This window comes from Puntigrus tetrazona, chromosome 18 (genome assembly GCF_018831695.1).
Source record: "Puntigrus tetrazona isolate hp1 chromosome 18, ASM1883169v1, whole genome shotgun sequence".
Taxonomy (NCBI): domain Eukaryota; kingdom Metazoa; phylum Chordata; class Actinopteri; order Cypriniformes; family Cyprinidae; genus Puntigrus; species Puntigrus tetrazona.
The window spans coordinates 22,011,724-22,038,373 of record NC_056716.1 but is presented as its reverse complement, the minus strand read 5'-3'; the positions used below and the strand labels follow the sequence as shown (position 1 = coordinate 22,038,373).

Below are 26,650 nucleotides of genomic sequence, written 5' to 3'. Positions count from 1 at the left end.
GTCCGTTCAACAGACTCACTGTTGCAATTGTTCTGCAAGCGTGATGTTTCCAACACAAGCACGACTCAATTCGGAGCGCTCTATTTGCATACAATTGCAAGGAGTTTCGTAGCTATGAAAAGAGTTAAAATACCACTCTCCAGCATGTAATCGTGGAATATGATGTAGCAGAAGGCTTGAATCCCCCAAAGAAACGTGCAATCAAAACAAAAGCATCTGTTCTCATGTTCCTCTTCTGTTCGTAGTGTTTGTGTTGTGTTTTATCAGTGCATTGACTGTGATAGAGTCTGCTCAGATCTGCCAGGCAGAATCGAGTGAATTGTTCACGCTGCAGAATTAGCCTCGGATGATGCTTTTGTTCAAGAATCTCAAGCTTCATAAAAACTTCCCATTGGATTTAAAATGCTCCGTACAGGATGAAAACACAACTTTTCAAAATGCATCAACCCTCTTAAATGTTTAATCCGGAGCAAGATATCTACCTGAATCTGAAAAATTATATTGGCCACCTGCAGGCCCAGATTGTTTGCTTGTTTATTATAATTCAATTATTTATTCTTAGTAAAGGTTTCATTTTTATTCTGATATATTATATTTTTAAGAAAACATTAACATTTAAAGCCACTTCCTTGGCTTTTTTGATTTTGGGGTCGCATATGTTTTTTTTTTTTTTAAGAACTTATTTTTATTCAGGAGGTAAAAGATTGCATTGCAAGTTTTGACAGTAGAGACAGTAGAGGTTTTTTTTTTACATTAACGAATGTAATGTAATTTTGCATTTCAGCAAATCAGCATGTTATACTGATTTCTGAAGCATCATGTGAGGACACTGAAAATTCATTTTTGCGTATTTTAAAGTATTTCAAGTTATTACTATATTTTATATTTATGTATACACAAACACACACACACATAAACCCTAAACCTTTGAACACATTTTCATTTGCAAATCAGAATATAATAAAAACCCCCATTATAACTAATGATTGCATGAGTATCACAGTTTGAGCAGAAAAATGTGTTAGCTATCTAGATAATTTGGTGACACTGTTAAACAAACCCAAAAACTAAAACTTTCTGACAAATAAAAGCCACACATTGTGCATTCACATCATTTTAAACTGCTGAATTTTGTCATATTACCAGCAGTTGCCGTCACTCAAATCGCCAACTCTCATTGAAAATAATTGGTCTACGAACAGTGATTGCCATTAATTGTCTTTTGTGAGTGAGTGTTGTGCTGGAAATGTGAGCGGCACTGCCAAATCACACTCTTTCACACTAAACCAATGTTTGTGCACAACAGATGGACCTCTGGACCAAGTGTGACGGCATAATCCATTAGCCTATTGTTCCAGCCGCACTGGCTTGCTGGGTTTTTCAGAAAAGCACAAAACAACATATACGGAGTATTCCTCCACTGCACCAAAAAGCCTCTGAATGGCTCTTTAACCTGATTCCATCTCATGTGAAAGCTAAATACATAGAAGTATTGTCATCAAATCTTAAGGATTCAACTGCTTTATACACTCAGGTGGAAAGTCTTTTTAGCAAGAGAATGGAATTGCAGTGGCATTCAGACACGTAAAAAAAGTCATACTGTAGAACATGGTGACTGCTGCAATATTATCAACAGTGTCTCAGTACCAGGCTGTTGCTCAGACCCTTTAGCTCTGGGAATGCAGCATTTGATTAAAATAATAATAACCAGTAATAATATATTTATATGGCGAAACCAATGTAATCCAAAAATAAATTCCAATAATCCAATATAAAGCCACTTTAAATGTCTGAATGCGATTTCATTATATAAAACAATATCAAGTCAAGTTTCATCTGAAAATAAATCACTTTAGAGATTTTCCCAGAGCAATCTTCATATTTCTGAGCTATATGGTTTCAATGGCTTATAAGCAACTGGTGCAAAGATGTGTGTGTGGAGATTAAAAAAATTATTACTTAGAAACCATTTCAACCTATTTTTGGACAAAAGCAATGGTCTTATTTTTTTCGCCCAAATCTAAAAACACGACTCAGTGAAGCAAAAAGTGGAGTAAGCCTTACACACTCCATGAAACAGTGAACGCTTATTCAATAGTGTTTTATAAAGCTCCCTCCAAATTGGCTTTACCTCTTCTCCCAACCCAAGCTTATCCCTCTAAACTGTATCAATCTTCCCATTCAGAGTATTTAAAATAAAAAAAAAAAAACTTATACATTCCTCTCTGAGTCCAATTTTTGTAGTTCAACACTATTGAACAAAATAGTACAGTAATCCCATATATTGGAAAAGGATCTCTTTTATCAAGAAGTAGAAGACCTGTATTCTGATAGCAAATTAAGTCATGACATCATCAGCATAAGCAGACACTTTATAATGAACATCATGACACCATTCATTTTAGATCTTAGTTTGTTCAGCATAGGTTCAATGGCCAAAGAATATAAGATTCCAGATAAAGCACCGCCTTCATACATTAAGAGGGGGGTTAAACCACCTTTAATCTTTAATACACTCTCAATATATCACGGTATAGCACTTTAATCATACAGAAAAATTCTGCGGCAAAACCGAAGGCATCAAGAATCTTTCAAAGATAATTACGTTCCACTCTATCGAAGGCTTTCTCTTGGTCAATAAAAATAAGACCTGAATACAAACCTCAAAGATATCTCGTATTAAACAAATATTATCCAATATTGACAGCTCTTCTCAAAGGCAATGAACCTTGAGCCAAGCTCTGATTTACAACCCAGCACCCAAAAAGCCTTATAAAACTCAACCGGAAGCCCATCAATACCAGGTGCCCTGCCGCTCTCCATCTCCTGAGGAACAGGATAAAACTCTCATAAAGACACTCCTCACTTTTACCCTTTTTTACATAATTAGAGGCCCAACAAAACCAACAACATCCTTCATACTTTTAGCCTCTTCTGCAACTTGCTCCTGTGCATCAATCCTAACATCAACATCATTTACCACCACAGTTTCAGTCACATAAGCTCCTACGCTGTGAACAGTAGACCCCTCAGTGACTCTTACATCGTCAGGTTCAGAGTCAGACACATCCACCCTAGTCCAAACCACCCTGACCCTTTGCCCAATCACATGACAAAGCCATTTTTTCTTGTGGAGTGGGCTTGTACACCCCACGGACAGACCTGAGAATCCTTAGGGATAAACGTCTGGAGCGTGATGACCTGTGTTTTAAATGACGTAATAAGCACTTAAGGCAGATATCCCCATCTAGGCTGTAGTCTATACAGTCATCCTTACCAAAATCCATACATGTAGTGTTTGGGAGTCATTGAACTATATTATTAGAAAATTAGAAAGTGTTTTTGTTTTTTTTTTGTTTTTTTTTTTACCTTGACTGCATGTCAAACTGCTGTTTGGGACTTCTAAAACCAAAATATGAACATGTCATAACCCACAATAGAGGCAACTTAAAATATATAATTATATTGTTTCGTTTTAGCGTTTTATAGGCTATCTGTTGGAACATGAACAAGACCCGTTTTATTTTCACAAACTGAAACGGTAGACACTTTTGTCACACGTGGACTCCTTTTGTCGTGTGCCATGTGTTCCGTGTGACCTACTTTTAGTTAATTGTCTTAGCGTTTTCACCTGTGTCTTATTTATTAAGCATTTACGTTGTGTATTTAAGTCCTGTGGTTTCAGTTCTGTTGGTCCGACCTCGTCTATGTTTTACGTGCTGTAGTTCATCTGCCCGTTTGCCCGCCCGCCTGAGGTACTTCTTCGGTATATGCGTTTGATTAAACTCGTTTATTTTATATTCTCGTCAAGTGCTCCTTCACGCTAAACCACACCGTGACAACTTTACTTGATTTTGTCATGGAAACCTATTAAATCGCTTTTGTACGTTTCATTTGATACGCTAAAGAAAAGGCTACTGAATGTTTTAAGGGCAAGCGGTTGCAAACAATTTATTTTAGATACATTTAGTTAATAAACTGAATTTATTTAAAAATGGCTAAAATAAATGTATTGCAATCACTTACTTTAAACAGTTTTAGTAAATTCAGTGAATTTTTTTTTTTTTTTTTTTCAGTGTACGAACCCCACAATGCAACTGTCACGTCTCTGGACTGTGTTGTTGTTTTTGTCTGTGTCCTACCTTCCCTTCGTGTTAATTGTATTATTGTCTTCACCTGATTTCTGTTCATTTAGTCCCGTGTGTTTGTATTCAGTTTGTCCGATCGTCGAGGTCCATACGTGGTTTATGTTCTGCCTGACTGTTTGTATATATTTATTTTGCCCGCTTAAAAGGATTAAATCTGTTTATTTTTTTACTTGTCGAGTGCTCTTTACGCTAAGCCACATCCGTGACGGCAACAACTTGAATACAAACACGCACACAAAATTCATCCCATTTTGTGAATGATCGATACGCAAATGATTTTCATGATTTATTTATCTATTTTTAGGTGTTTTCTCTTCTTATTGTAGCTATTGGAGTATACGCCAAAGTTCAGAGAGCAACAGGTATGTGAAGTGTTGTTTCTCACCTCTGAAGAAACTGCAGATGTGTGTGGATCAGTCCAGAGTTTAGCGACGTTTCTGGGTTTTTTTTTTTCCACAGACGCAGTGCGTGACACGTTCCTCATTGATCCTGCTGTGTTTCTCATTGTAGTCGGAGTGGTCATGTTCTTTGTCACCTTCTGCGGATGCATCGGAGCTCTGCGGGAAAACATACGGCTTCTCAAAATTGTGAGCATTACGGCACTTACTTTCTCGCGTAATTTCTATTCTAAGTGACTCTATTACACATGAATACAGGGAAGACTAGTACTAGTTGTCACATAAGGGTTCAACTGCTTTTATAATCTAAAAACATTAACATTAAAATAAATAAAAAATACAATCAAATTATTGTAATCCAAAAATAAACATTTAATGGGGAAAAAATATATTAAATTAAAGCTCAAACTAAAAATGTATAAAAAAGAGAAACTAAAGATACTGTTTAAAAAAAACAATTAAATGACAATGGCACAATACAAAATGACTGTATATATCTAAATTATAAAAACTGAAATTAATTAAATATCAGTAGCCATGTCTTTTATAATCTCCACCCAAAAATAAAAGTGAAATATTTAAGAGTACAATGTGACAACTAGCCCCAGTCTTCCTAACACATCTGTTATCGGTTAATTTAATCACTTGGTAGTTAAAGACGATTCTCGCTTCCTTGGTATTCATTCCTGTTCCTCTCTAGTTCTCATTTAGCCTTACCCTGGTCTTTCTAACCCAAATGGTCATTGCAATCCTGGGCTTCTTCTACTCTGACCAGGTGGGCTTTTAATTGAAACGCGGTGCACAACCTAGACGGGTTTTCAGCAGCGCTGACACAGGATATGGGCTATCATATGAAACATATTTCAATGTTATGACTTTCACACACTGCAGGTTGTTAAAGATTAATTGAAACATTAGGCTTTGGCTTGGTTAACCTCTTTTAGCAGTCATCTGTCAGTCTCTAAATCCATCTCATGGGATAGCGAGTCGATTTAAAAGCAATCCACCATTCAGTTCCATTGTTCATCTTATCCTTAACGTCAATTCCCACTGTAAAGTTCGCTATAGTTCTAGCATTACCTCATCCTACGAGTGAACTCTTGAAGTTCTACAGTCCAAGAGAAGGTCCCATCGAGCGTATTGCATCACGCTATACTTCACCGTCAGAGAGCGGCACACGGTTAAACAGGGCAGTTTAACCACGTCGCTTCAAGCATCTTCGCTCCTTAATGATTAAAGAGCTTTGCCACATCAAAGTGGAACCAAATGTTCCGTTTCGATGGAGGCTTTCTAGGAGGCTTCCTGTTAATGACATTCAGAGGTGCTTGAACATGCCAGCGTTAGAGGAACTGACAGGGGAGAAGCAGAGAGCTCAGGGGGGGCCCCAAGAGTTAATTACCACACTAAAGCATATGCTATTAGAGCCGCCATAGTGAATTAGGGCCGTCGACCTGTCTCCCGTAGTACAATTACATATGCATATACAACCCAGATGGAAGTGTTTGATTTTTAGGTACGTATGGAAATATACTTGGTGGCTAGACCGTATGAAGTGTCATGTTCACAGACACGCGAAGCTCTGGGGAAATTTGTGAAAAAGGCCATTGTGCACTATCGAGATGACCTGGACCTTCAAAACCTAATGGACTACATCCAAAAAGAGGTACGGGCGATGTTTTGTTCATAATGTGCAAATTCTTTATGCATCGGGTCACATGAGAAACAGTAAGACACCATAAGCAGTAATGTGCATTTCTACAGCCTAAATTAAATTAGTGGTCAAATTACAAATCGCATATAAATTAAATGTTGTTTGCATAAAATGTATATTACGTGTGTATATACATTTTTAAAAATTAAACACCTTTTATGTATACATTTTCATCTTTCCTTTGTTATATATGTATAAATGTGTATGTGAAATGTTGATTAGGATTTGCTTTTCAGGTGTTTTTGTCATGAATACAGTTCAAATGGTAGTGAATTGTGTAAAAATTTATTTTTTTAAAAATACGTATATATATATATATATATATATATATTATATATTTTTTTTAAAATAATTATATTCATTTTTAAAATAATTAGTCATCTCTGTCCATTTTTTTTTTCACTTTTAGCATGGACATTCTTTAAACATTCTCTTTTATAATTATTTATTATTTAAAGTCATCATCATGAATCATACCAACTTCTGCAAAATGGGCATCTGATGACCTCTTTGATTTAAAGGGTAAGGTAACAAAGTTCAGTACAAGGCCACAGAATTTTCACTGTTTGGTGCACTATACCTATATTATATAGCTAACTTTTGTTTGGTAATGGTAATATGAACACATGCATGGCTCAGAAAATGTTCTACTCTCCAATACAGCACAGTATGTTCTCCTGCCTCTTTGTCCTTCTCACAATGAAATTTCTTATGGGTACAGCAGACACAAGGTGAATATGTGGTCTGAGAGACAGTGTCTAAAAATACTTTTGCTCCGTTCGCATCTCCTTACAGTTCAAATGCTGTGGCTGGAACAACTACACTGACTGGTCCTGGAACCTCTACTTTAACTGCACCCCGTCAAACCCCAGCACTGAGAGATGTGCGGTTCCCTTCTCATGCTGCACTCCTTCACCAGGAGAGGTGAGAGTCGAGCACCTACACCCACCGACTGCTTTTTAATCTGCAGTTATGAATATCCAAAAAGAAAATGGACATGGAAATAGAATCAGATATGAGGTCTGTGAAGCGAGGATTCATACGGGCGCTTTATGAGTTGAAATGACTTTGGTGCGACTGAAGCTCTAAATCATCATAATTACATTTAACTTTACAATATTGTTTTATATTTCCCCAGTTTCACCCCTTCAAATTTAAAACGTTCTCTCAAACGGTCTTGGTGGCAGCGTATGTACAGTAACTGCGTTATCTATAATCATCTCTGCATAATTACCTAGGAAAATCAAAATCTATAGCACCTACAGTGGGTATCATTTAAAAGTTTGGAGTCGGTAAGATTTTAATGTTATTGGAAAATGTCTCCTCTGCTCAACAAAGCTGCATTCGCTTAATCGAAACGCATGCATAACATATTTCCAAAGACAATAAAATAAATTCTCAACTAGTGGACGATAAAGTGAGTGTAAATAGAGTGCCGAAGGGACTCTAAAAACATACGAAGGATCAGGAACATCACAGAGATGTGCTGGTCCAAGTATTAATTCAGAATACCCTAGCGACCGCATAGCAACGCACTAATAACCGCCCAGTATGCTTTAGCCACTGAAAAACCACTAGCAAATGTTGCTTTCGCATGCACCACTTAGGATTTCAGAAAACGTCAAATTTGAGTTGAGTTATACAGTGATCCTTCACTGTGATTCTTTATTTGAACACAATCCCTCCCTTTCAGTCTTTGTAGTCTAGCATTAGCGCAAAGTTGTATTATTTTTCATCTCATCAGCTCAACAAAACTGCATGTGGTCATCGGTTTATTGCGCTCTTCAACAAAGTGCCACAAAAGACTAATTCAAAGTGTCGAGTCAGCCTTTGCCCTTCCTCTGCGCCTTCATCTTTAACGATGATGGCCTGTGCCGCTAATTAGCCCAGTTATAATCACATCAGCAAGAGCTTTGTGAAGTTAAACAGATTGGGTTTACCAAAGTATCAGTAATACAAAGTTTCAATTTCGACACGGTTGTCACAGCAGCAACTCGAGGAGGATTTATGGTTTCTGAATTGGTTTTCTTGCCTCTCAAGACAACGAATGACCGAACGGTGCCATTTTGGCATGACGTCCAAAGCAGCTGCTTGGCTGAAATGCTAAACGTGTGCTCCGATTCAATCCGCGAGACGTGTCTAAACGCTGATAAGATACTCAAACAGAACATAGATCACCGATTTAGAGCCACTCCTTGGCAGACCTAAATATTATGATCTCTGTTCCCTTGGCAAACGTCTACGGTGATTGCTGGATAAACACGCTCTAAACAGGTCAGAGCGGACCGAACGCAGTCCTTTAAAACAAAAAAACAGAATGAAAGCGAAGAGCTCCGTCACATTAAAAGACGCAGAGAGCGACGAGCTGTGGAGTTTACAGGTTTAATTATTTTCCAGGATTCACACGTATTGTTTGAAGTGCAAAAAATGACAGAAAATTCCGTGATTTATCCGAACAGATGTTTGCATAGAGACGATGGCGCTGCTCCGTGGCATCTGCGCAAGCAATATGTAAATGAATCATAACATTGTTTCAGGGAGACCTGCAGGAATCGCACGCGTAAGTGTAGTCTTTAACTTCCCCCCCAAAATATATTTGTAAATGCTGGATGTTTTATCCCCTTTCGGACGTTAAAATGATCCGTCAGATGCGAGCGCTTAGGTTTCTAGTCATGGATGCTGCAAGCTGTGTGAAATCTCTGTAGAGAAGGGTGATGAATGATTAAACCACACATTAAGGAAATTCCTGGTGCAAACATTCAATGAAAAACTGCATATGTCTGCAGATGTGACCTTGACCTGCATTCTACATCTGCGGCACACTAAACAAAAGGGAATTGAACATCCTCAGGTTGCGTGGTAAGAGACTCGCACTATAGTTGTAAAAAGCTTAAGGGGAAGTGACCGGCCCTGACCCATTAGATAACGTAGGATGTAGTCGAGTCAGAAGATCTTGATGGCTTGGTTTGGTGTTAAAAGTATGCATGCTGGAAGAGAATAATCAACGACAGAATCAAAAGTCAAAAGCACTGCAGTATTAATTAATTTACACATGTGCTTGTCAGGACAGCTGCTAATACACGCAGGTGTTTTTAACGTTATGAAGAAGCTAAGATGTTTTAGGTGGTTGTTAGATGGTTGCTTACTCTCCCAAAACTTACCTCAGATGATATTCTGGTCCTTAGACGTTGCAAAAATACGCATCGTATTAATAGTGCTGCTTGTTTTAGCAAACCCACTAATTAATCATGTTTGCATTCGTTTACTATAGATTTAAAACGAGGTACATTTTATGCAAGTGTGACTAGAACGAGGCTAAAACATTACTGCCCCCTGCTGCTTGTAGACTAAAAACATCTTGAACCATTTCAGGACGTGATCAACACCATGTGTGGATCTGGGGTTCGAACACAAAAGCACCTGGACGCCACTAACTCCATTTATCCGGTGGGCTGCGCAGACAGAGCTGTGGTATGGATTGAATCTCACCTGCTGTTTGTTGGCGCGCTCACGCTGGGTCTCGCTTTACCACAGGTAACACTTAGCTTGTGAGTGATTTAAGTCTCTCAAACAGATGTTAATCCAGCAAACAAAAGGTGTACTAAATATTAATGTAATAGCCATATTTTGGACTATCCATTAAATATTGATGTTTAAAAAAAGCGAATTAAACCGTTAAACCAAACAACCCAGCGGAAAAAACACTAGTCTCTGGGGACCATAAACTACCCACAGTCTTCAAAATAAACTCATGCAAGTTTGAAATAATTTAAGGGTGAGTAATGTTTATACAGTTGGGTGAAGTGTCCCGTTAACCTTTACATTACACCACCTTGTTTAAAATGAACAACACTGTAATTATAACGAGCGCACAACAACAAACCCATCTGCCACGCCATGTTTTTGCCTGAATCGCTAGTTTAAGCCTTTAACAATTATTTGTGTTTTTTAGAGTCGTGATGGATTTCTCTGGAAACTGCAGGCTTATTTGTAAATTAAAAATGTCAAGCTGCTATATTCATTAGAAGGTGTCACAGCAGCTTGAAGCTGCAACAAATAAAACTCAAGAAAAGCATTTGCAAGCGAAAGCGGCAGTGCCTGTAATAAATTATGAATCAACGTTGCATAGCGTAGTATCACGGTTGCCTTTATGACTAGTGTCAGCATTGCCAAACTTTTGTAACCTTATTTTAGAACAATTGTTTTCATCATGTCATCAGATTCGTCCGTGCAAAACAGCGGAGGTGAAGCACAACTCGATAACCACCAGTTACTCTGTCATGTGCTTCATCCACTCGGGAACATAGTGCATCGTTCAGTTTACGTTTCAGACCGTGTTGCCAGACATATGATAGTTATGGTATTTGTAAGATATCTTTGACCTATACGCATGTATGATAAATAAGAAAAACAATGCAAGAATGTTTAAATTTTGTGACACTTCAGTGATGGTTGTAATTATAGGAGCGTCTTATATTCATTGATTGTGCACTCGTTGAGTGCATTTAAAAATACTTTTTTTTGCTGTCCATGACAGAATCAAACCTGTACCTCAAAAGGACCCCCTAACATCTGGCGAAGTTGCCTTTTACCTATTGTGGTAATTTGCACGTCAAAAGTTGTTGCAAGATAAATATAGTCTTTGAATTTTGATTCAAATCTTGCAAATACCATAATTTTGAGCATCTGGTAAGATAATTGAAACCTTTCCAATCTGGCAACGGTGGTTTCAGATTAAAAACAACTGCCTCTCCATGCGTTCTCCAAACCTTTTGTCCTTTGGGTCTTGGGGGTATTTTTTTTGCAAATGCGGGTAACTGGGCTAGGCCCTTAGTTTGTGAATTGCAGGTGTCGCAGTGTGACTGCATCAGTGGGTGCTTACAATTTTACAGATTACAATTCAGCCATCTTATTTAAAACAAGCTGATTAATTCAGAGACAAAACATATAATTGTCTTTGAGTGAGTGTTTTTCCTAAGCGTTCATTCAGCCATTCAGATTTCACTCAGAAAATAGACCAAACAAACAGTTGATCAGACGCACTTAACGGTCCATCCAGCTGTGTCTTAGAAAGCATGTATCAATGTAGCATGTCTGTACATAGACCTTTTAATAATTAAGGATATAGATGCATCCTGAATTAAACACGCATTCCCAAGACAAGGTCAAATGTAATTCAACAAATCCATGCACCTCCTCTCCTATACATTATATATATTCTCTTTTAAGATTGTGATTCTTTTGAAATGACTGTTGTGTATTCGTATCCCATATCACTGAATGCAATGAACTGCGTTTCCATTCATGAATTTTTTAGTGGGTGTTGGGCAGAAACCGAAATTACTCTCCTCTCTCCATGCACACTGTTGTCCTGACAGTGCTTCTGTTTGATCTACAGATCGCAGGCATCGTTCTGTCTCAGATCCTCATTTCCGAGATCCAGAAAGAGATCGGATCCGTCATGTAGAAGCAGTAGACAGTCACCTGCAGTGCTGCCAAACTCTCACATGCAGGAGTGATGCTTTCATTCTGCACTCACACTTCCAGCACAATTTCCTATCAGTTTCATTTCACTATGCCTCGGAGCCAGTTCTTATTTATTTGCTATTTTGGTTTTTTTTTTTTTTTTTTTTTTCTGTTATTTGATAAAAAAAAAAAGTTTGTCTGTAAAGCTTGTGGAATTGTTTATTTCTTCATTACAGATTCAAAAGTCTGGAGGCATATTTGCAAGTTTATTTTTAACGCACACAGCATTGAATAATCACCATCATTTGTTCGGTGCCTACTGTTCGGACTTGATTAACACGTAGCGCTAAGGAAAATCTTTTCAAAGACTTTCCATTTCGTTTATGTCTCGCGACGTAGGAGTAAGAGACCAGACTAACAGTTTAACACTGTTGGAGGAGCGAACCCATTAAACACAAGACTTTCTTCGGGTGGAAACTCTTGGGCTCTCTGATCTAATGTCTACAGTTAAATGTGTTAGGAAAGCACCCCGTAATTAAACCAAGAGAGAACAGGCTGTTAACCATGCGAGGAATGGGGTCTGAATTTAAACATGCAAGGAGTGGGCTCTCTGGATCAGCCGGTCTGTGAGCGGGGAGTTTGGCCGCACTGCGTCTCTCTCGATCAGCATGCATCTAGGGACAAAAACACACAACACCTGCTTCCTCAGAAAGAGTCCAAGAAAATCCCCGCAGGAGGACATTTCTGTCTGAAAGAGGCATTTAAAAAAATATTCGCACGCACTTCATTTTATGCACAACCTGTGTAGAACAGGTGGGAGTTTGCGATTTGGAAGAGTTTGGATTTATGAGTAATGCATACTAATGAAAGACAACATGTAAATTTCTGTTTGAATCTGAATTACACAGAAATACCTGGCATCCGCGGACAGTTGGGTTATAATTAGCACATCAACTGACGTGATAATTCATCTTTAATGGGAAACCTGTAGGCTCGTATGGCAGTTTTATTAATTTCTACGTGAAAATGACTGTGCACTTCTGTTGTGTGCCTTTGTTCACAACCATTCAAAGAATGCAGAGAATTTTCAGCCATTTTTCTTTTTTTGAAAAAAGTATTTGGCCACGGCTTATGATCTATTATACTCTTCAGTTAACAAAAGTTGTTTTTTTTGTTACTTAGCCTTGAAAGGCATCTGTGTAACACAAATTAGTTGATAGCAACTAAAAGACTAAACATTCAAGTTTTAAATCTGAAAGCGCACCGTCTCTCAGAAGAAAAAGTCAACTCTGAATCACTGAACGAGTCGTTTTTAAAATAAGTCCCAAGCTGTTTTATGTTTACCTCACCATGAAACATAAGCATATTGCCTGCCCACTTCATTTTTTATGTTAATTAATTTTTTGCCATTAGGTGCTGCTTTTGAAGCATTAAAAGCTCACAAACTCAGCTTTAAATGAAATTGACCAATCACCAGAGAGGTTTGGTAAAATCAATCGTTTGGTAGTGGATGAACAAGGTAAAAATAAATACATCTTATAAGGGCACTATAATCAGTTCCGTTAAAATTCCCAAGTTCAGAAACCCAAGTTTAAAAGGAACTATCCAATAACATAACATTTTTTCCCACCCACAGCAAGTTTACTAAAAACAATAAAAATGATGGATAGATTTGATCTTATCTTTTCAAAATGCTAAGTATCTTCTAGATTCTGCCGGAGGTATGTAAACTTAACATACTTTCAGCGTAAGTTAAAAGGACAAATTATGCTAATGTGTCTCGAACTTAAACTGTAAGCCTAACAGCTCCTTTAAAATGCAGCATAAAAGCACAAAAGACAACAAATGAGCTATTTGAAAGCCATTTTTCACTTTGGAGGGTTATAAAATAACATTTACCTGGCAAATCGTTGGTGTTCTTTGTCTCCAGACTTCATGGCAGCATGAATAAGGAGCTGACTGAAAACATCTCTCTGCAGAAGAACAGATGAAGAGGTTGTTTAGAACGGAAACACCGCTTATCTTATACGTAACGTAGTGCCGTGGAGAAAGACCTGTGCGTCACTGCCCCCTATCTCTACAAAGCGGTCTCTGATGGGTTTGAGCAGCTCCACGGCCTGGCTGTAGTTTCCCTGGTCATACTCCAGCAGAGCCTGACACATGGGCAGCCCCACACGCTCGGCTAGCTGCAGCTGATGGTTCTCAGCTGGGTCTCTGAAGGAGGAACGGCGTTAAAATGGACATTGCTGTCATTGTTTATTCATCCTCATGTCATTCCGAGTACAACAAATATCACTTTTTTTGGAGTTTGCCAGCCCCCTGGTCACTAAGTTAACCACGGCATTAATGTGAACCTTTTATTCAAAACATTTAATTCAAGAAAATTATACAATTCTAGATCAAATGTTTAGAAACGTTATTTCTTATTTAGACCATAGTTTTTCAAACTGTCCACAAAAAAGCTCAAGGCAAGGTTAAAACGGTGTTAAAAAGTGAAAAAAAAAAAAAAACATTTACATAGACACATTACATAAATATATTGTGTGAACAGCCCCTAATATGGTTTTATTCTACTTTATAATACTGTTTGATATCAGAATAATTGTTACAATTTAGTTTATGGTCCACTTTAGACATTTTATTAACTATTAACTTTGTTTCTCACTCATTTGCAGCTACATGTCTCTCTCATAACTCTCAGAGTAGACTAGGTTTAGGGTTTGTAGAATAAGACATATACTTGCAAAGTTTCTCATAGTATGTTGTATGTTGTGGACCCATCAAAATAAAGTATTAGAAGATATTAAGTGGACAATCTACTAATACTCTGAAGACTGTTAGTTGACATGTAGTTTAAAAGTTACTGTTAGTAGAATTTCTAAAGTGGACTATCGGAATAAAATGTTAACAAATTATTTTATTCAATATTACGCCATAACTTTGTTCATTGTATTTCTTGGGGTTTATCTATCTAACATTACTCCATTGAGCAGAAATTGTGTCAATTTAATAAAAACTAAATATTTTCCAGATGATTTTATTTGACACATTTTTGTAATGCTTTAATTAATCGCAGCATAGATTTGTGCAGTACATGGAAATACTTAACTTTTTTTTATAAAATTGTTACCAAAAGCTTCGAGACAAAGAGTGGGTAAAAACACTGTCTTCTTTGAACAGATGCTGTGCTGAAAATACAGCTCCCAGAGGACTTTTCTCCATCATGTTATCTTATAAAAAACAGCATGCTGACAAGAAATGTATTTTTGTGCTCTGTGATACTTTCGATACACTTGTGTTGGTTCTGTACAACCTTTCCTGGACGCTTGTTTTGGCTGCTATGACAAATTGGAATGAATATGCATGCAGCGCATCAGCCTTGAAAACGCTAGTCTTCCCCAGAGCAGGGACATTTCTAAGAAATCTCACGCGGAGCCTGAAGACACGCTACATTCATCCACAACTCAGCCTCCACAAACTCCCACCCGTGAGCAGAACCTGGCTGTAATGTAATCTCTTGAGTGGTTTATGTAATGTTTAAGGCTCACTTAGCCAGTTCCTGGAGACTCTCCAGCAGGCGCTGAGTGGTGGCGGTCTCCTTGCTGCCCAGGGAAGCCATGAGGAAGTGCAGGTCATTAAAAAGTAACGTGTGGTCTTCTGTATGTGGCTGGGTCACCTGCAGCAGCTCTCGGTAACGATCCTTCACGCTCACACCTGCAACGGAGGACATGTTATACACACAAACAAACATCTGCAGCACGTTGGATGCATTTCAGCATGAAAACCTGCCGCTTATTCGACCGTAATGCAACACGTCAGTTTCACATCCTAGCTCATCAGTGTTTCTGAACCATGCCTGCAGGCAGCTAAACCAGCCAGACACAGAGCGACGCTTCACTGGCTGCTACCAGCTTCCCTCCAGATGTCTCAAGGTGCAGTCACGATAGACTTCACACTCCATCCATTTTCATTCATACGCATGCCAATACGAGAGAGCTGAAAGCTCATGTTCGGGAACCAAAGTTTAAGGGAACTCTGCGCTGCGAATTAGCGTAATATAAAAACTTGAGCTCTTTAGAGTTATTTACAGAACACACAAACTTAAAATGCGCGTGGTTTGTAATTTCAAATGCTTTAGAATGGACTCGTGAAGCTACTTTATTAATAATAACGCGGTAGATAATTGACACATGACCACAGTACATACTGGTTAGCACTTCTGCTTTTAAATAGGTTTTTGTGAAAGCTCCATAAAAACTGGCTATACTTTTCAGCAAAGAACTCGAACGCATCCTTGAAAACAGAACATGACATTCCGTGCTTCAAATGCGCCCATAAATAGGATTAAAAAAAAAAAAAAGCAGGGGCAGTTTTAAGTGACGTTAGCTATTTTTCACCTTAAGATCAAGAGCAGAAAGGTTGAACTCCGCTTTATCTTCTATTTATCTTCTCTGCGAAATGTCACAAATCCTCACGTTCCAAAGGATAAAATATCTTCTAGATGACCTCCTGAACTTCACAGATTGCACTGTAAATGTCTCTCCTTGCAACTACATGTTCCACAAGGAAACATAACATGAAGGGGAACATGTTTTTTTTTTTTCACGTCTTTCCACGGAACTCGACTGCAAAAATAACTTGCTACGTCTAAACTTGAGATTCTGAGTTTCTGAGTTTTTAATTTCTCAGATAATGTATGTATTTTATAGATGTTTTGATTTATTTTATTCCATTTGATATGCAATTGAATTATTTTCTTTTCTTTTATAAATGTAGGCGTCCGTTTCTGTTTAGCAATATCCCGGTCTAGTTATTTACAGTACAAGCAATGTCCACATTTTAAACCATAGCCATCTGCTGTTTTCACCACTCTTTTTTTTTTTTTACCCAAAATACACTCATTTCGAAGGTTCAGAAGCATGCCTATTCACATCACATCATGGCTTTTCAACACAGCAGATTCACATGTTATATTCCAGCGCAGACTTTAATCACAACCTGCCTTAATTAAACGGTCAAATGCAAATGTGTTCAACATGCGCTGGCTGTTGATGGATTCCTACCAGAAATAGACTCAACCGACACATTTCTCTGCTCCTGCTCAGAAACAGTCAGTTTTACTCACCCTCCATCTCTAGTCTGTAGAGCAACGAACAAGAGTCTACGACGTCCAGCATGGCTCCAGACTTCACACAGCGCCGAGAAACCTGGAGAAAAGTTTCAAATGTCACATTAACAGTAACTTCAACTGCATTACATAATGAATTTGGCAGGTCATTAAACTAATTCATGTAATTATTACTTTAAATAAAGTGCCCCCATCATGGTTAATAAAATGTTCATATTTGGGATTCGATAGTCCAAAACAACATGCATGCAAGGTCAAAAAACATGTTCATTTTCTTTTACTTTATTTGTTCATTGACCCACAAACTATTCGCTCAACGATTCATTTTTCCAATTCCCTCCAGTGATCGGTCGATTTAATTTAAAGCAGAGTTTGTGAGCTTTTAACTCCCCAAAAGAGGCACCTACTGGCAAAAAAATTAATTAGCATTTTCCTTGAAAAGATCAACAAGCGAGTGGGCGATATGCTAATGTTTCACTTTGACGTCAACATGAAACAGATTGGGTCTTGTTTCAATAATTCAGAGTCGACTCTTTGTTTTAAGAGGCAGTAACTTTATATATGGCACACTTTCAGGATGTTTTCATTCACTTAAGAGTTGTTTTACACACTACATGAAAGATCATTTTCAAAAATCCATAACAGGGGCACTTTAAATAAATAATTGAAACTACTATATGGATGCCCCTTTATATTTAATAGGATTGACAATTACAGCTATGTCTACTGCAAAGAGGTGCATAAAAACATGCATACATGTATGTAGAGGCCATCATTTAAGAACATACTGGAGTGTATGAACCGTCTTCCAAACTGGAATGATTCATAGACGTACTTAACTGGCTCGCACAAAACCCAGACCTGAACACCACTGGAATGATTTTAAACACACAACGTCAGCCATCGCCCCCATCCAACATTACTACCTAAAATCATTGCTGCATGCATCAGAATAGAAGTAAACCTCTAAACCCAAGACCTAACATACAAATGGAAAGCCTTCACAGAAGCGTGGAAGAAAATACAGCGGCAAAGGGAGGCCCAAGTCCATATTAACATAAAATTTTCAAGAAGCACAGATGTGTTCTGGTGGTCAAAAACTTCACGCCATGTACAATTACAATATATTCCTTTAACTACTGGGATTTATATAACTGAGCTTTTAAGTTATGTAATGTTTGCTAAAGCTATTACAGCATGTTATCCACATTTGAATAACTTTATATCTATATAAAGTGCTCTTCTAAAGAGTGCTGTGGTTTCACTGCAGTGTCTAAATGCACCTGCTGAGATAAATGTAAAGATATTCACCTCACATCACATCAACCCCCCAATTCCAGATAAAAATCTAAGAAAATAAAGAATTATCAATTTTATAATTGCTTGAGCATTTAGTTTTTTAATGACAGTCTGTTGTAGTGTGTGTGTGGGTGTATATATATATATTCAAGAAAGTGTAGTTTAAAGATTTTTTCCTGATACCCATATGCTCCTGTCTACATTTCAACTTTCACCAGCCTGAATCCATCACATTCCCATATGGAACACATGACGGGATTTACACTTCTCCCCTGGTGTGACTAACTAGATTAACTACATGCCTGCAGGATTTATCCTACGCTTGGAAAAAAAGGTACTGTGGTGGTACTACGGGTGGTCTCAGATGCTACTATTTTTGATATGCACTGAATGCTGTGCCTTAGTATTGACACTTCCATGAACACCATGCTACTACCATGATATGCAGAAAAAAATATATAATGGGATTATATCGAAACAACCGTAGTACCATGCCACTTCTTTGTTAGTAAATGTTAATGTTAGTGACAAGACCTCGGCAGCGCACTGACCTGCTCATCAAAAATCTTCAAAGCTGATTCATAATTACCCTGCGGGGGGAAAAGCAATATAAATGATTTAATCAATAAATAAAACATAATTAATGTGGGTGAGAAAAACATTTAAATGGCATAAATAAGTTTTTATATATATATATATATATATATATATATATATATATATATATATATATATATATATATATATATATATACACACACACACACACACATACATACATACACATACAAAGACTTATTATATAGATCTTATTATATAGATCAAGAAAAAAAGAAATTGCTGTTATTAGAACAACAATGTTATTACAATTTTACCTTTTCAATGTGATATAGAGCCCAGTGCCAGTAATTATGACACGCCAGCATGTCACACACCTTTAGGGGAAATATAAGACATCATATAACCAACATTTTTACAGTCTTGTTCTTCTACATGTTAATTTTTATATGTTCTGGATGGTATTTCTGACCATCCAATCTTTCTCGGTAGAGGCCATAAACTTCAGTCCCTTGTCCATCTCTGCCTTCATCTCATGAACATGAGCCACAGCGTGGACACTCCATCCGTCCTCAGGGGTCAGAGCCAGGGCCTAAGGCACAATGTATTATAATAATCATGCATTCAAGTAATAAGGAATTACGATGATAATTTATAAAGCAGAAAATTGATTTATTAAATACTTAAAATATAAAATAAAAAATACGAGAAATTAAATAGTTGTCATTTTCTGTGTGGGGAATCATAAAATATTAATTTCCAGTACACTAGACTTTATTGGACTTGTGACAATTAAGTCCCCCGACAATTCTGCAAGGCGAGAACAGCACATTTAATGTGTATACTGCATGAAAAAGAGGTTCATCAGATAAAATATTAATATAATCTTGATTAATAATGCGTGCTTAATAACTTAATGTGTTCTTTTTTAAATTACGCTGACATAAAGCAGTGAGCAATATTAATGAACAATATAAATTTAATATGCAGTTAAACAAAACTACCTCTTTTGCCATTTTTTCAGCTTCATCATACAAACGGTTCTCAAGAAGCCCAAAGGAATACATGCCTTTAAGATAACTAAAAAAAAAAAAACATAAAACATCCAATAAAAGCAGCATACCTGTATATACTATAATGCAATATAAAGTATATTTTACAACTCATTAAATAGTAAAATTCATTTCAAGACATCATTGTCTGAATGGGCACCTGCCTGTAGAACGGCATATGTGGTTTCCAGTGGGGCAGAACCCTGACCACAGAGTCCCTCATCTGAGTCTGTTCACCCAGGTAGAAGAACCCATCATGGGCAAACTTCAGTGCCAGCATGTCTGTGGGGTGATCCGCCAAAATACCCTCCCAAACCTCACAGGCTTTATGTAGGGCTCTGAAACACACCATCTACTTTATCCAGAACAATTCATTTTATATATATATACATATATATATATATATATATATATATATATATATATATATATATATATATATATATATATATATATATATATATATATTTATATATATTTTTTTATAGTTTTAGTTTATGGTTTTATTTTATTTTCAACATTATTCTGACGTCCTTTTCAAATCTGCCATTTTTTACAACCCCAAATATATAAATTAGTCACCTCTGACCCCTCTTTTAAGAGTTCTTTTGACAAAATACCCTTGATTTTCCTGAAGCAAATTAATTAGCCCTGAGAACAAAAATGTTTGGAAAACGTCTGTATGATGGCTTCTTTATTCCAGAATTTTAATCGGGCTTAAACTTTCATATGACAGTCACACTATTTTCTGCCCAAGGATACAAGCGAGCATGAAACTTAAAAGAACCGATTCATAACTGTTTGTGGGCCAAAGGCAACCTTGCTTAAAATAAAACCTAAAATGAAAGACCTCCATTGACAACACTGACTGCAAAATACAGAAAATCCTTTTATCGAGCTGGTGGATGTGAAACGTTCATAATGTCACCTGTTAAATGTTCTCGTGCACTCACCCTTTAGAGAAGAGCTCCACGGCTTTCACGTGGTTCCTCTCTCTAGGCGTGAGCTCCTGAGCGCTGGCCAGCTCCACGGTCCTCCTCACCGCGCCGGCCAATCTCTCGTCCCGCAGGACCGAACTTCCTGTTCCCACCAACTCCAGCCCAGTAGAGATCACGTGACCCATCACTGCAGCAACAGAGCAGACACTAATGAGGACTTAGGAAATCTTGGCTGGCGTGCATCACCATGAAGAATTTTATTTTGCGATAATGACCAGCCGAATGCAGATTATCCCGCTTATTACATGGCTGCATGCCAAATAAACAACAATTTACAGTGCTGATTTTGAGATCAAATTACTTAAATATTGTGCGAGAAATCACTGTGCGATAGCAGAACGCCACAATTCAAATCCAGAAACCATTTAACATTTAAAACCTCTAACAATGGCTTCAACAGGCTACGACGTTCAGTGTTGCAATCACATACCAAAGTCCGGGTCTGCTGCTTTGATGGCCGTAATACAGCCTTCTATTCCTCCCAGCGTCTCATTATTACGCCAGGTCACGTACTGATCACCAGAGACAGTAATATTCAGGTTAGTCATACAAAAACACCCAGTTATCAGTATCAGCATATGTATATGTACCTGAGACAGTATAGCGTCGTATAGTTTGCAGGCCTCATTACTGCTGGTGGACAGCGGCAGACTTTCTGATTCCCATGCCTGAAAACACATGCATAACAAAAACGATACTCTCTATGAAGGTTAATTGAAATCTGTTGGCCCAGTAAGAGTGCTTATATTAGTTTTGGGCCCCCAATGCAATATTTATTACAACATCCAATGCAATATACTCCGCAGAACAACATGCAAAACGCATTAACTAGTAAACTGATCTGTTGTGATACAGAAACTGCTGACAAATCACAAACTGAAACCTATTCTCTTGTTGTTTGTATTGTATACAACGTGTATTGTGTAGGTTGTATTGTTTGCCACCGTTTAGTTGTTTAATAAAGTAAACTTAACTAAGTAAACGCCAATGAACGGGTCAACAGGGTTTAGCTAACTTTTTATACAGACATATGTGACTAGCTCGGATATGCAGTTACTTTTGTATCTCGGAAAAACCCACACAAGTTGCTGCCGAAACTGTGAAACTAATGCATTTCGAATTACACTTTAAAAAAACAAATTCCTAGGTTACCTTACAATCTCGGAAACTCGACATGTTCAGTCTCGCAGCCTGTTTTCCTTTGGCGATGACAGACAGACGTGTGAGCTTCCGCCTGTGAAATCAAACATTTCTGATGACTCGTTCGAACCAGTTCACAACAAGATTCGTTCACGAATCAGACTCACTGGTGCTAGCCGTTCTAGAGTAATAGCTTAATAACTGATTCAAGAGCTCTCTTTTAAACACGTACGACTCACATTGTTGACATTTTTATTCAAGATGTGCAACTGAAAATTGTTTTATATGTTCCAAATAGCACTCTGAACCGAAATATGGCTGCGATAAAATTAACCGGGACGCCCATTACATCAAACACACTTTAGTAATAAAACTTATTAAATATGGTACTAGACCGTTTTAAAGCATAATATTCCGCGATGTCGTAACAAGAATAACAAGAAAGCACCGATCCGTTTTCTGAACCAGTACTTTTGACGTGTTGAAACAAACTGTTCAAAAGAACCGATTCTCGAAAATGAATCGGACTTCCCACCGCCATTGTCTTCTCCTGACAGTGAATGCAGTGACTCAGGGTTAATGTTTACATTACGCCAAGACGAAAATCGGAAGTGGGCCATCGTGTTGCCTATTTATATATAAATGTATATAGTCTGAAAAGATATAATAGAGTCAGAAAAGATTTGCTTAATTGATAAAAAAAAAAAAAAAAAAAACTAGGATATTTGCATTTGCAAATAAACACCAATAAAACAAAGCTATGAATGAATAGTAGTAAAGTACTAGTTACAAACTAATATATATATATATATATATATATATATATATATATATATATATATATATATATATATATATATATATATATATATATATATATATATATACATTTTTATACAATCTATAAGGCTGACTAACATTTCCTAAGCTAAAACTATCTTGAGGAAATGCAAATAAAGCCTGCGCATTAAATAGTGCAAATGCCTGTAGAAAAAAAAAAAACCTTGAGCACAATGGCCTTCATTTGTAACAACTGCATTGTTTTATTGCCTCTGCATACATCCAATACCCTATATGCAAATTAGCAACATGAAGCATTTTTAAGAGCCAACAACATTTTTAAAAATTAGGATTCATTTACTTTACATATAATACATTTTTCACACATGTTAATAAATATACCATAAAATCTGTCAAACATTTTACAGTCTAAATAACTATCGTTGACCATGTGTACGCTTTCATTCACAGTTATCTGTACTTACAAGTAAAACAATAAGAAAAAAAATAATCTGTGTCCATCTATACAGCATAACGGTGACTAAAATGAAATGTACACTTAGGAAAAAGGCATGTTCATTTGCAGTATCGATGTTTTGAGCATGACTACGAGCGCCCGCTGTTAATCAGCACTGTGTCGGCCGACAGAGCTGGAAACTTTTCATGTGATATAAAACTTTACAACAACAATTATAAATAACACGCTCTGCAAACATAAGAAACCTCTGTGGATGTAAAGAGCCGTTGCATGAGAAGTTAAAAAAGGCATGTAGCTCCAAACCTGGAAAGTACGGCACCAAACCTTGGTGGTAGATAATTAAATGTAAAATTGGGGATTCGATACTAAATAGAGCTGTGGGTGTCTTAACTATTTTTCAAACCACTGACCAACAAAATGCATAATGCATTTGATTGTATATCAATGCATATTGTGTTTGTGTTTATATATATATATATCTCCTTATGAACTATCTGCATTGAGGAAGTTTATATATTTATATATATACTCCACTGCTTTATGTAAACTACAGTACAAGTATCAGATATTCATGTATTATAAATGATTGTAAACTGATTTTAGAATATATGTGTGGAAATGTTGATCGAGACAAATGGAAACCAACATCAATGAAGTACGCAACATCGAGACAGATGCACTCCCATCGTTCACCGATTATCTCTAATATCAGGTGGCTACTGATAGATTTGAAAAATGTACAATAGTCGATGCTACAAGCACAACACGTGTCGGTCGCCGAGGGTGTCTGTAACAATTACAGAAGTCCATAACATGCTTATCTGTGAACCGCACCTGAAGACTTCATTCATCTGTTGCACGGAGGTCTGATGCTTATGTTAAATAGTAAAAGAGTGCGAAGGGCGTGAAAACAGCTGTACTTTTCAGTTTTAGTAGTCAAGGTAGAAAACGCATTATAGGAAATCAAGTCCAAACGTCTCTCGCCAATGAAAACGTAACAGTTGTTTGACCAGACGTCCCGGTCATAAACAAGACTGGCTTTTTGTAGGATCATTAGTGTCAGACTTCCTCAACATCAGCAGGATTGATATGTCCCTTTTTCAAGACAAAAAAATAAAAACAAAAAAAAACATCTGTAAATTGGTGCATTCTCCCATTCTGAATGAGAGAATGTCTTGCGCAGAACCAATGCCTTGGCTGCCGAGGGACAAAGCGCCCTGAGTCGTGCCTGGAGAACTCGTAAACATCATCTTCGTGCTCATGAGTGGATTTGTAAACGCTGTTGACATGCCCAGAAAAAAAAAAAAAAAAAATCGAAGGGGGAGACAGACCGATTCATTCTGCAATTGTATACGCTCCCTGCACTCGTCGGCAGTCAGAAGTGCCATTGTTATGCTAAGCCCAGTTGAGGTTGAAACCCTTAGAGAGCATCACCGCCTCCAGGTCTTTATCCTCTTCTTTCTCCCTCAGTCTCTGCTCCTCCAGCAGGGCCACCAGAGAATCTCTTTGCTCCACTACCTCTAACATCTCATTCAGGATCTGTTTCTCCTCCGCAAGTTCCTCCTCGGTCTTCAGATGGTCTGCAGAGAATGAAACATTGATTTAAAGAGAATGCGTATCTTTTTTTTTTTTTTTTTTTTTGGCGTTACAATACGATCAGGCCTATACTGGAATACAAAGTACCATCCACTGCCATGCGCTCTCGCAGTTCCTGTTGCAGCCGACTCTGTCTGTCCTCCAGCTCCAGCTCACGAGCGCTGCAGAGAGGAACAAAGAAGCAGAACTGAATAGAAGAAGAGAACAAATGACTGTTAAACCATTGCGTTTGTATTGATGTTCAAAGATATTGGATTCCTTGATGCGACACGTGGCCATCAAGGAACCATCTGCCATTAAAGCACCATAATGTTTGGTTTATGCTCGACAGTTCACACAAACATAAGAATATGGATGAGCAGATGCACTTTTAAGCCGCACGCTTTGAGAAGAACTAAAGCAAATGTTAAAAGCACTGTTGGATCTTCTGTTATTTGGTTGATCAGTTGTTTCTTTTTTTTGTTAAACATCTTGCACTGTAGGGTTCTGTCTAATAATATTACTTTCACTATTATTAAAATTGTCTAATAATTGTATTGTGGTTGCTAAAATCCTAACATCCATGTGAAGAGATTACAATTTATAAGTCTTATTAAGTTATAAGTGTATTAAAGATTCTACACTGGGAAAAATGTACATGTAAAAAATAGGGGAAACAAGCACACACATATCCAATGCTGACCGACTAAACTTAGAGCTGATGACAAATGTAACACAGCCTATAACTGCAAAACAGTTAATATCTCTCTGTGGAGAGCTTACAAACAATTTTTTTTATCTTGATGAAATTGTCCCTTTGTAATTTGGGTTTTGTTGATGTAACTGTCCTTTTGCCTGAATGTATGGGCAATTTGGTGCTCATCTTTGCAAACAAAGATGCACAGTTGATTACATTTGAGGCACAGTCACTACGTAATTGCATCTCATATCCACACAATGTAAACAGAACAAACAGAATCAAATAAATGCTTCTGGAATAATATTTCAGCACCATGTCGTTGCCTACAGCGAATCTGCTGTTAGAGACCATCATTTCTTGTTAAAAAAAATATATAATAATTTGTTCATGTTCCTTTGTACAATGAATAAAAACATCCAATACACTGGAGTTTGTTAAGATTACATTTTGCGACTGGAATAATAATAATTAAAAAATAAATAATATGATTTACATGCAATAACATGTATATTAATTTATTCCTTTTACTTAAAAAGGTTTATTTTACAGGTTTTTTTTCATAAAACTGTTACTAAATGAAAAAGTCAAACCGCCCTAATCATAAAATCTTGACCAAAAACATTTAGTGGGATTTTGGCTGTTCTTTTGAAGAACAGTGTAATGAAAAATAAGTTAATTATAATAGTATTTGGACAATGAGAAACATTAACAAACAAGAATATGAGTTTAGATAGGTTAGTTCTTAATTTAGACATGTAAACAAAGATCGTTGAGAAATAAATAAAGAGCATTAAGAAATGGGAAACTGGATGTCTACTCACAATATCATCAGCTCCGATTCATAGCGCACCAAGGCATTCTTTTCCTGGACCAGTTTAAACCATTCCTGCATCAGCTTTGGATCGTCCTTTTTACCCATTCCTGCAAGAAACACATTGGAGGAGCATGAGGAACCTGGCATTTAACCACTCGCCGACACACAGACCTGACACGGACACCCACACAGCAAAAATGCGATGACAGCCAAGCCAGGATGTCTTTGTCAGGGCAAGAGTAGGGTGGGAATGTGGAAGACCGTGATGAGGTCGAGCCTGCCGGGTTCACAGAGGATGGCGTGGAGGTACGGCTTCTGATTGGACAGCATATTGTGATCTATGCTGATCAGACTGGACTTCTGAGGCATTTGGTCTTTTTCAAGGCAGAGGATATTGCTTCTGAC

The 26,650-nt window shown here is 37.4% G+C and overlaps 3 protein-coding genes across 4 annotated transcripts in view; 1 reads left to right on the top strand and 2 right to left on the bottom strand.

Moving 5' to 3' along the window:
- tspan33b (tetraspanin 33b) overlaps positions 1 to 11,886 on the top strand; it is a 13,258-nt gene extending 1,372 nt beyond the window's left edge. Inside the window, exons 2-8 of the mRNA XM_043216574.1 lie at positions 4,453 to 4,510; positions 4,608 to 4,735; positions 5,247 to 5,321; positions 6,114 to 6,209; positions 7,053 to 7,181; positions 9,630 to 9,791; positions 11,656 to 11,886. Coding sequence (XP_043072509.1) covers positions 4,453 to 4,510; positions 4,608 to 4,735; positions 5,247 to 5,321; positions 6,114 to 6,209; positions 7,053 to 7,181; positions 9,630 to 9,791; positions 11,656 to 11,724 — 717 coding nt within the window. The 3' untranslated portion in view covers positions 11,725 to 11,886. The remainder of the gene's footprint in view (positions 1 to 4,452; positions 4,511 to 4,607; positions 4,736 to 5,246; positions 5,322 to 6,113; positions 6,210 to 7,052; positions 7,182 to 9,629; positions 9,792 to 11,655) is intronic.
- A 30-nt stretch (positions 11,887 to 11,916) lies between these two features.
- Positions 11,917 to 22,062, bottom strand: ttc38 (tetratricopeptide repeat domain 38). Of its 2 annotated transcripts, none has more exons than XM_043216571.1 (14): positions 21,911 to 22,062; positions 21,349 to 21,426; positions 21,189 to 21,270; positions 20,714 to 20,885; positions 19,925 to 20,098; positions 19,713 to 19,788; positions 19,181 to 19,300; positions 19,026 to 19,085; positions 18,702 to 18,740; positions 16,849 to 16,930; positions 15,272 to 15,437; positions 13,778 to 13,937; positions 13,623 to 13,696; positions 11,917 to 12,397 (listed from the first exon to the last, which is right to left on the bottom strand). In XM_043216571.1, exons 1-14 carry the CDS (start codon positions 21,932 to 21,934, stop codon positions 12,310 to 12,312), a joined length of 1,395 nt encoding a protein of 464 aa, XP_043072506.1. In that variant the 5' UTR covers positions 21,935 to 22,062; the 3' UTR covers positions 11,917 to 12,309. The 2 variants fall into 2 exon arrangements, with proteins under 2 accessions (XP_043072506.1, XP_043072507.1); XM_043216572.1 differs by having other exon boundaries at positions 21,916 to 21,998.
- Positions 22,063 to 22,917: 855 nt separating this feature from the next.
- The window catches only part of mical3a (microtubule associated monooxygenase, calponin and LIM domain containing 3a), a 61,154-nt gene continuing 57,421 nt past the window's right edge, over positions 22,918 to 26,650 (bottom strand). Inside the window, 3 exon segments of the mRNA XM_043216627.1 lie at positions 22,918 to 24,736; positions 24,840 to 24,913; positions 26,253 to 26,352. Coding sequence (XP_043072562.1) covers positions 24,552 to 24,736; positions 24,840 to 24,913; positions 26,253 to 26,352 — 359 coding nt within the window. The 3' untranslated portion in view covers positions 22,918 to 24,551.

Excerpts from the sequence above, each read along its gene's own strand:
- ttc38 (XM_043216571.1), bottom strand. The coding sequence starts at position 21,934 with ATGTCGAGTTTCCGAGATTGTAAG. Across the intron at positions 16,931-18,701 it reads TGAAGATTTTTGATGAGCAG|GTTTCTCGGCGCTGTGTGAA; the intron begins GTCAGTGCGCTG and ends ACTTTTCTCCAG. Across the intron at positions 12,398-13,622 it reads GAACACCAACGATTTGCCAG|ATGCATGCTGATCGAGAGAG; the intron begins GTAAATGTTATT and ends TTTTGTCCCTAG.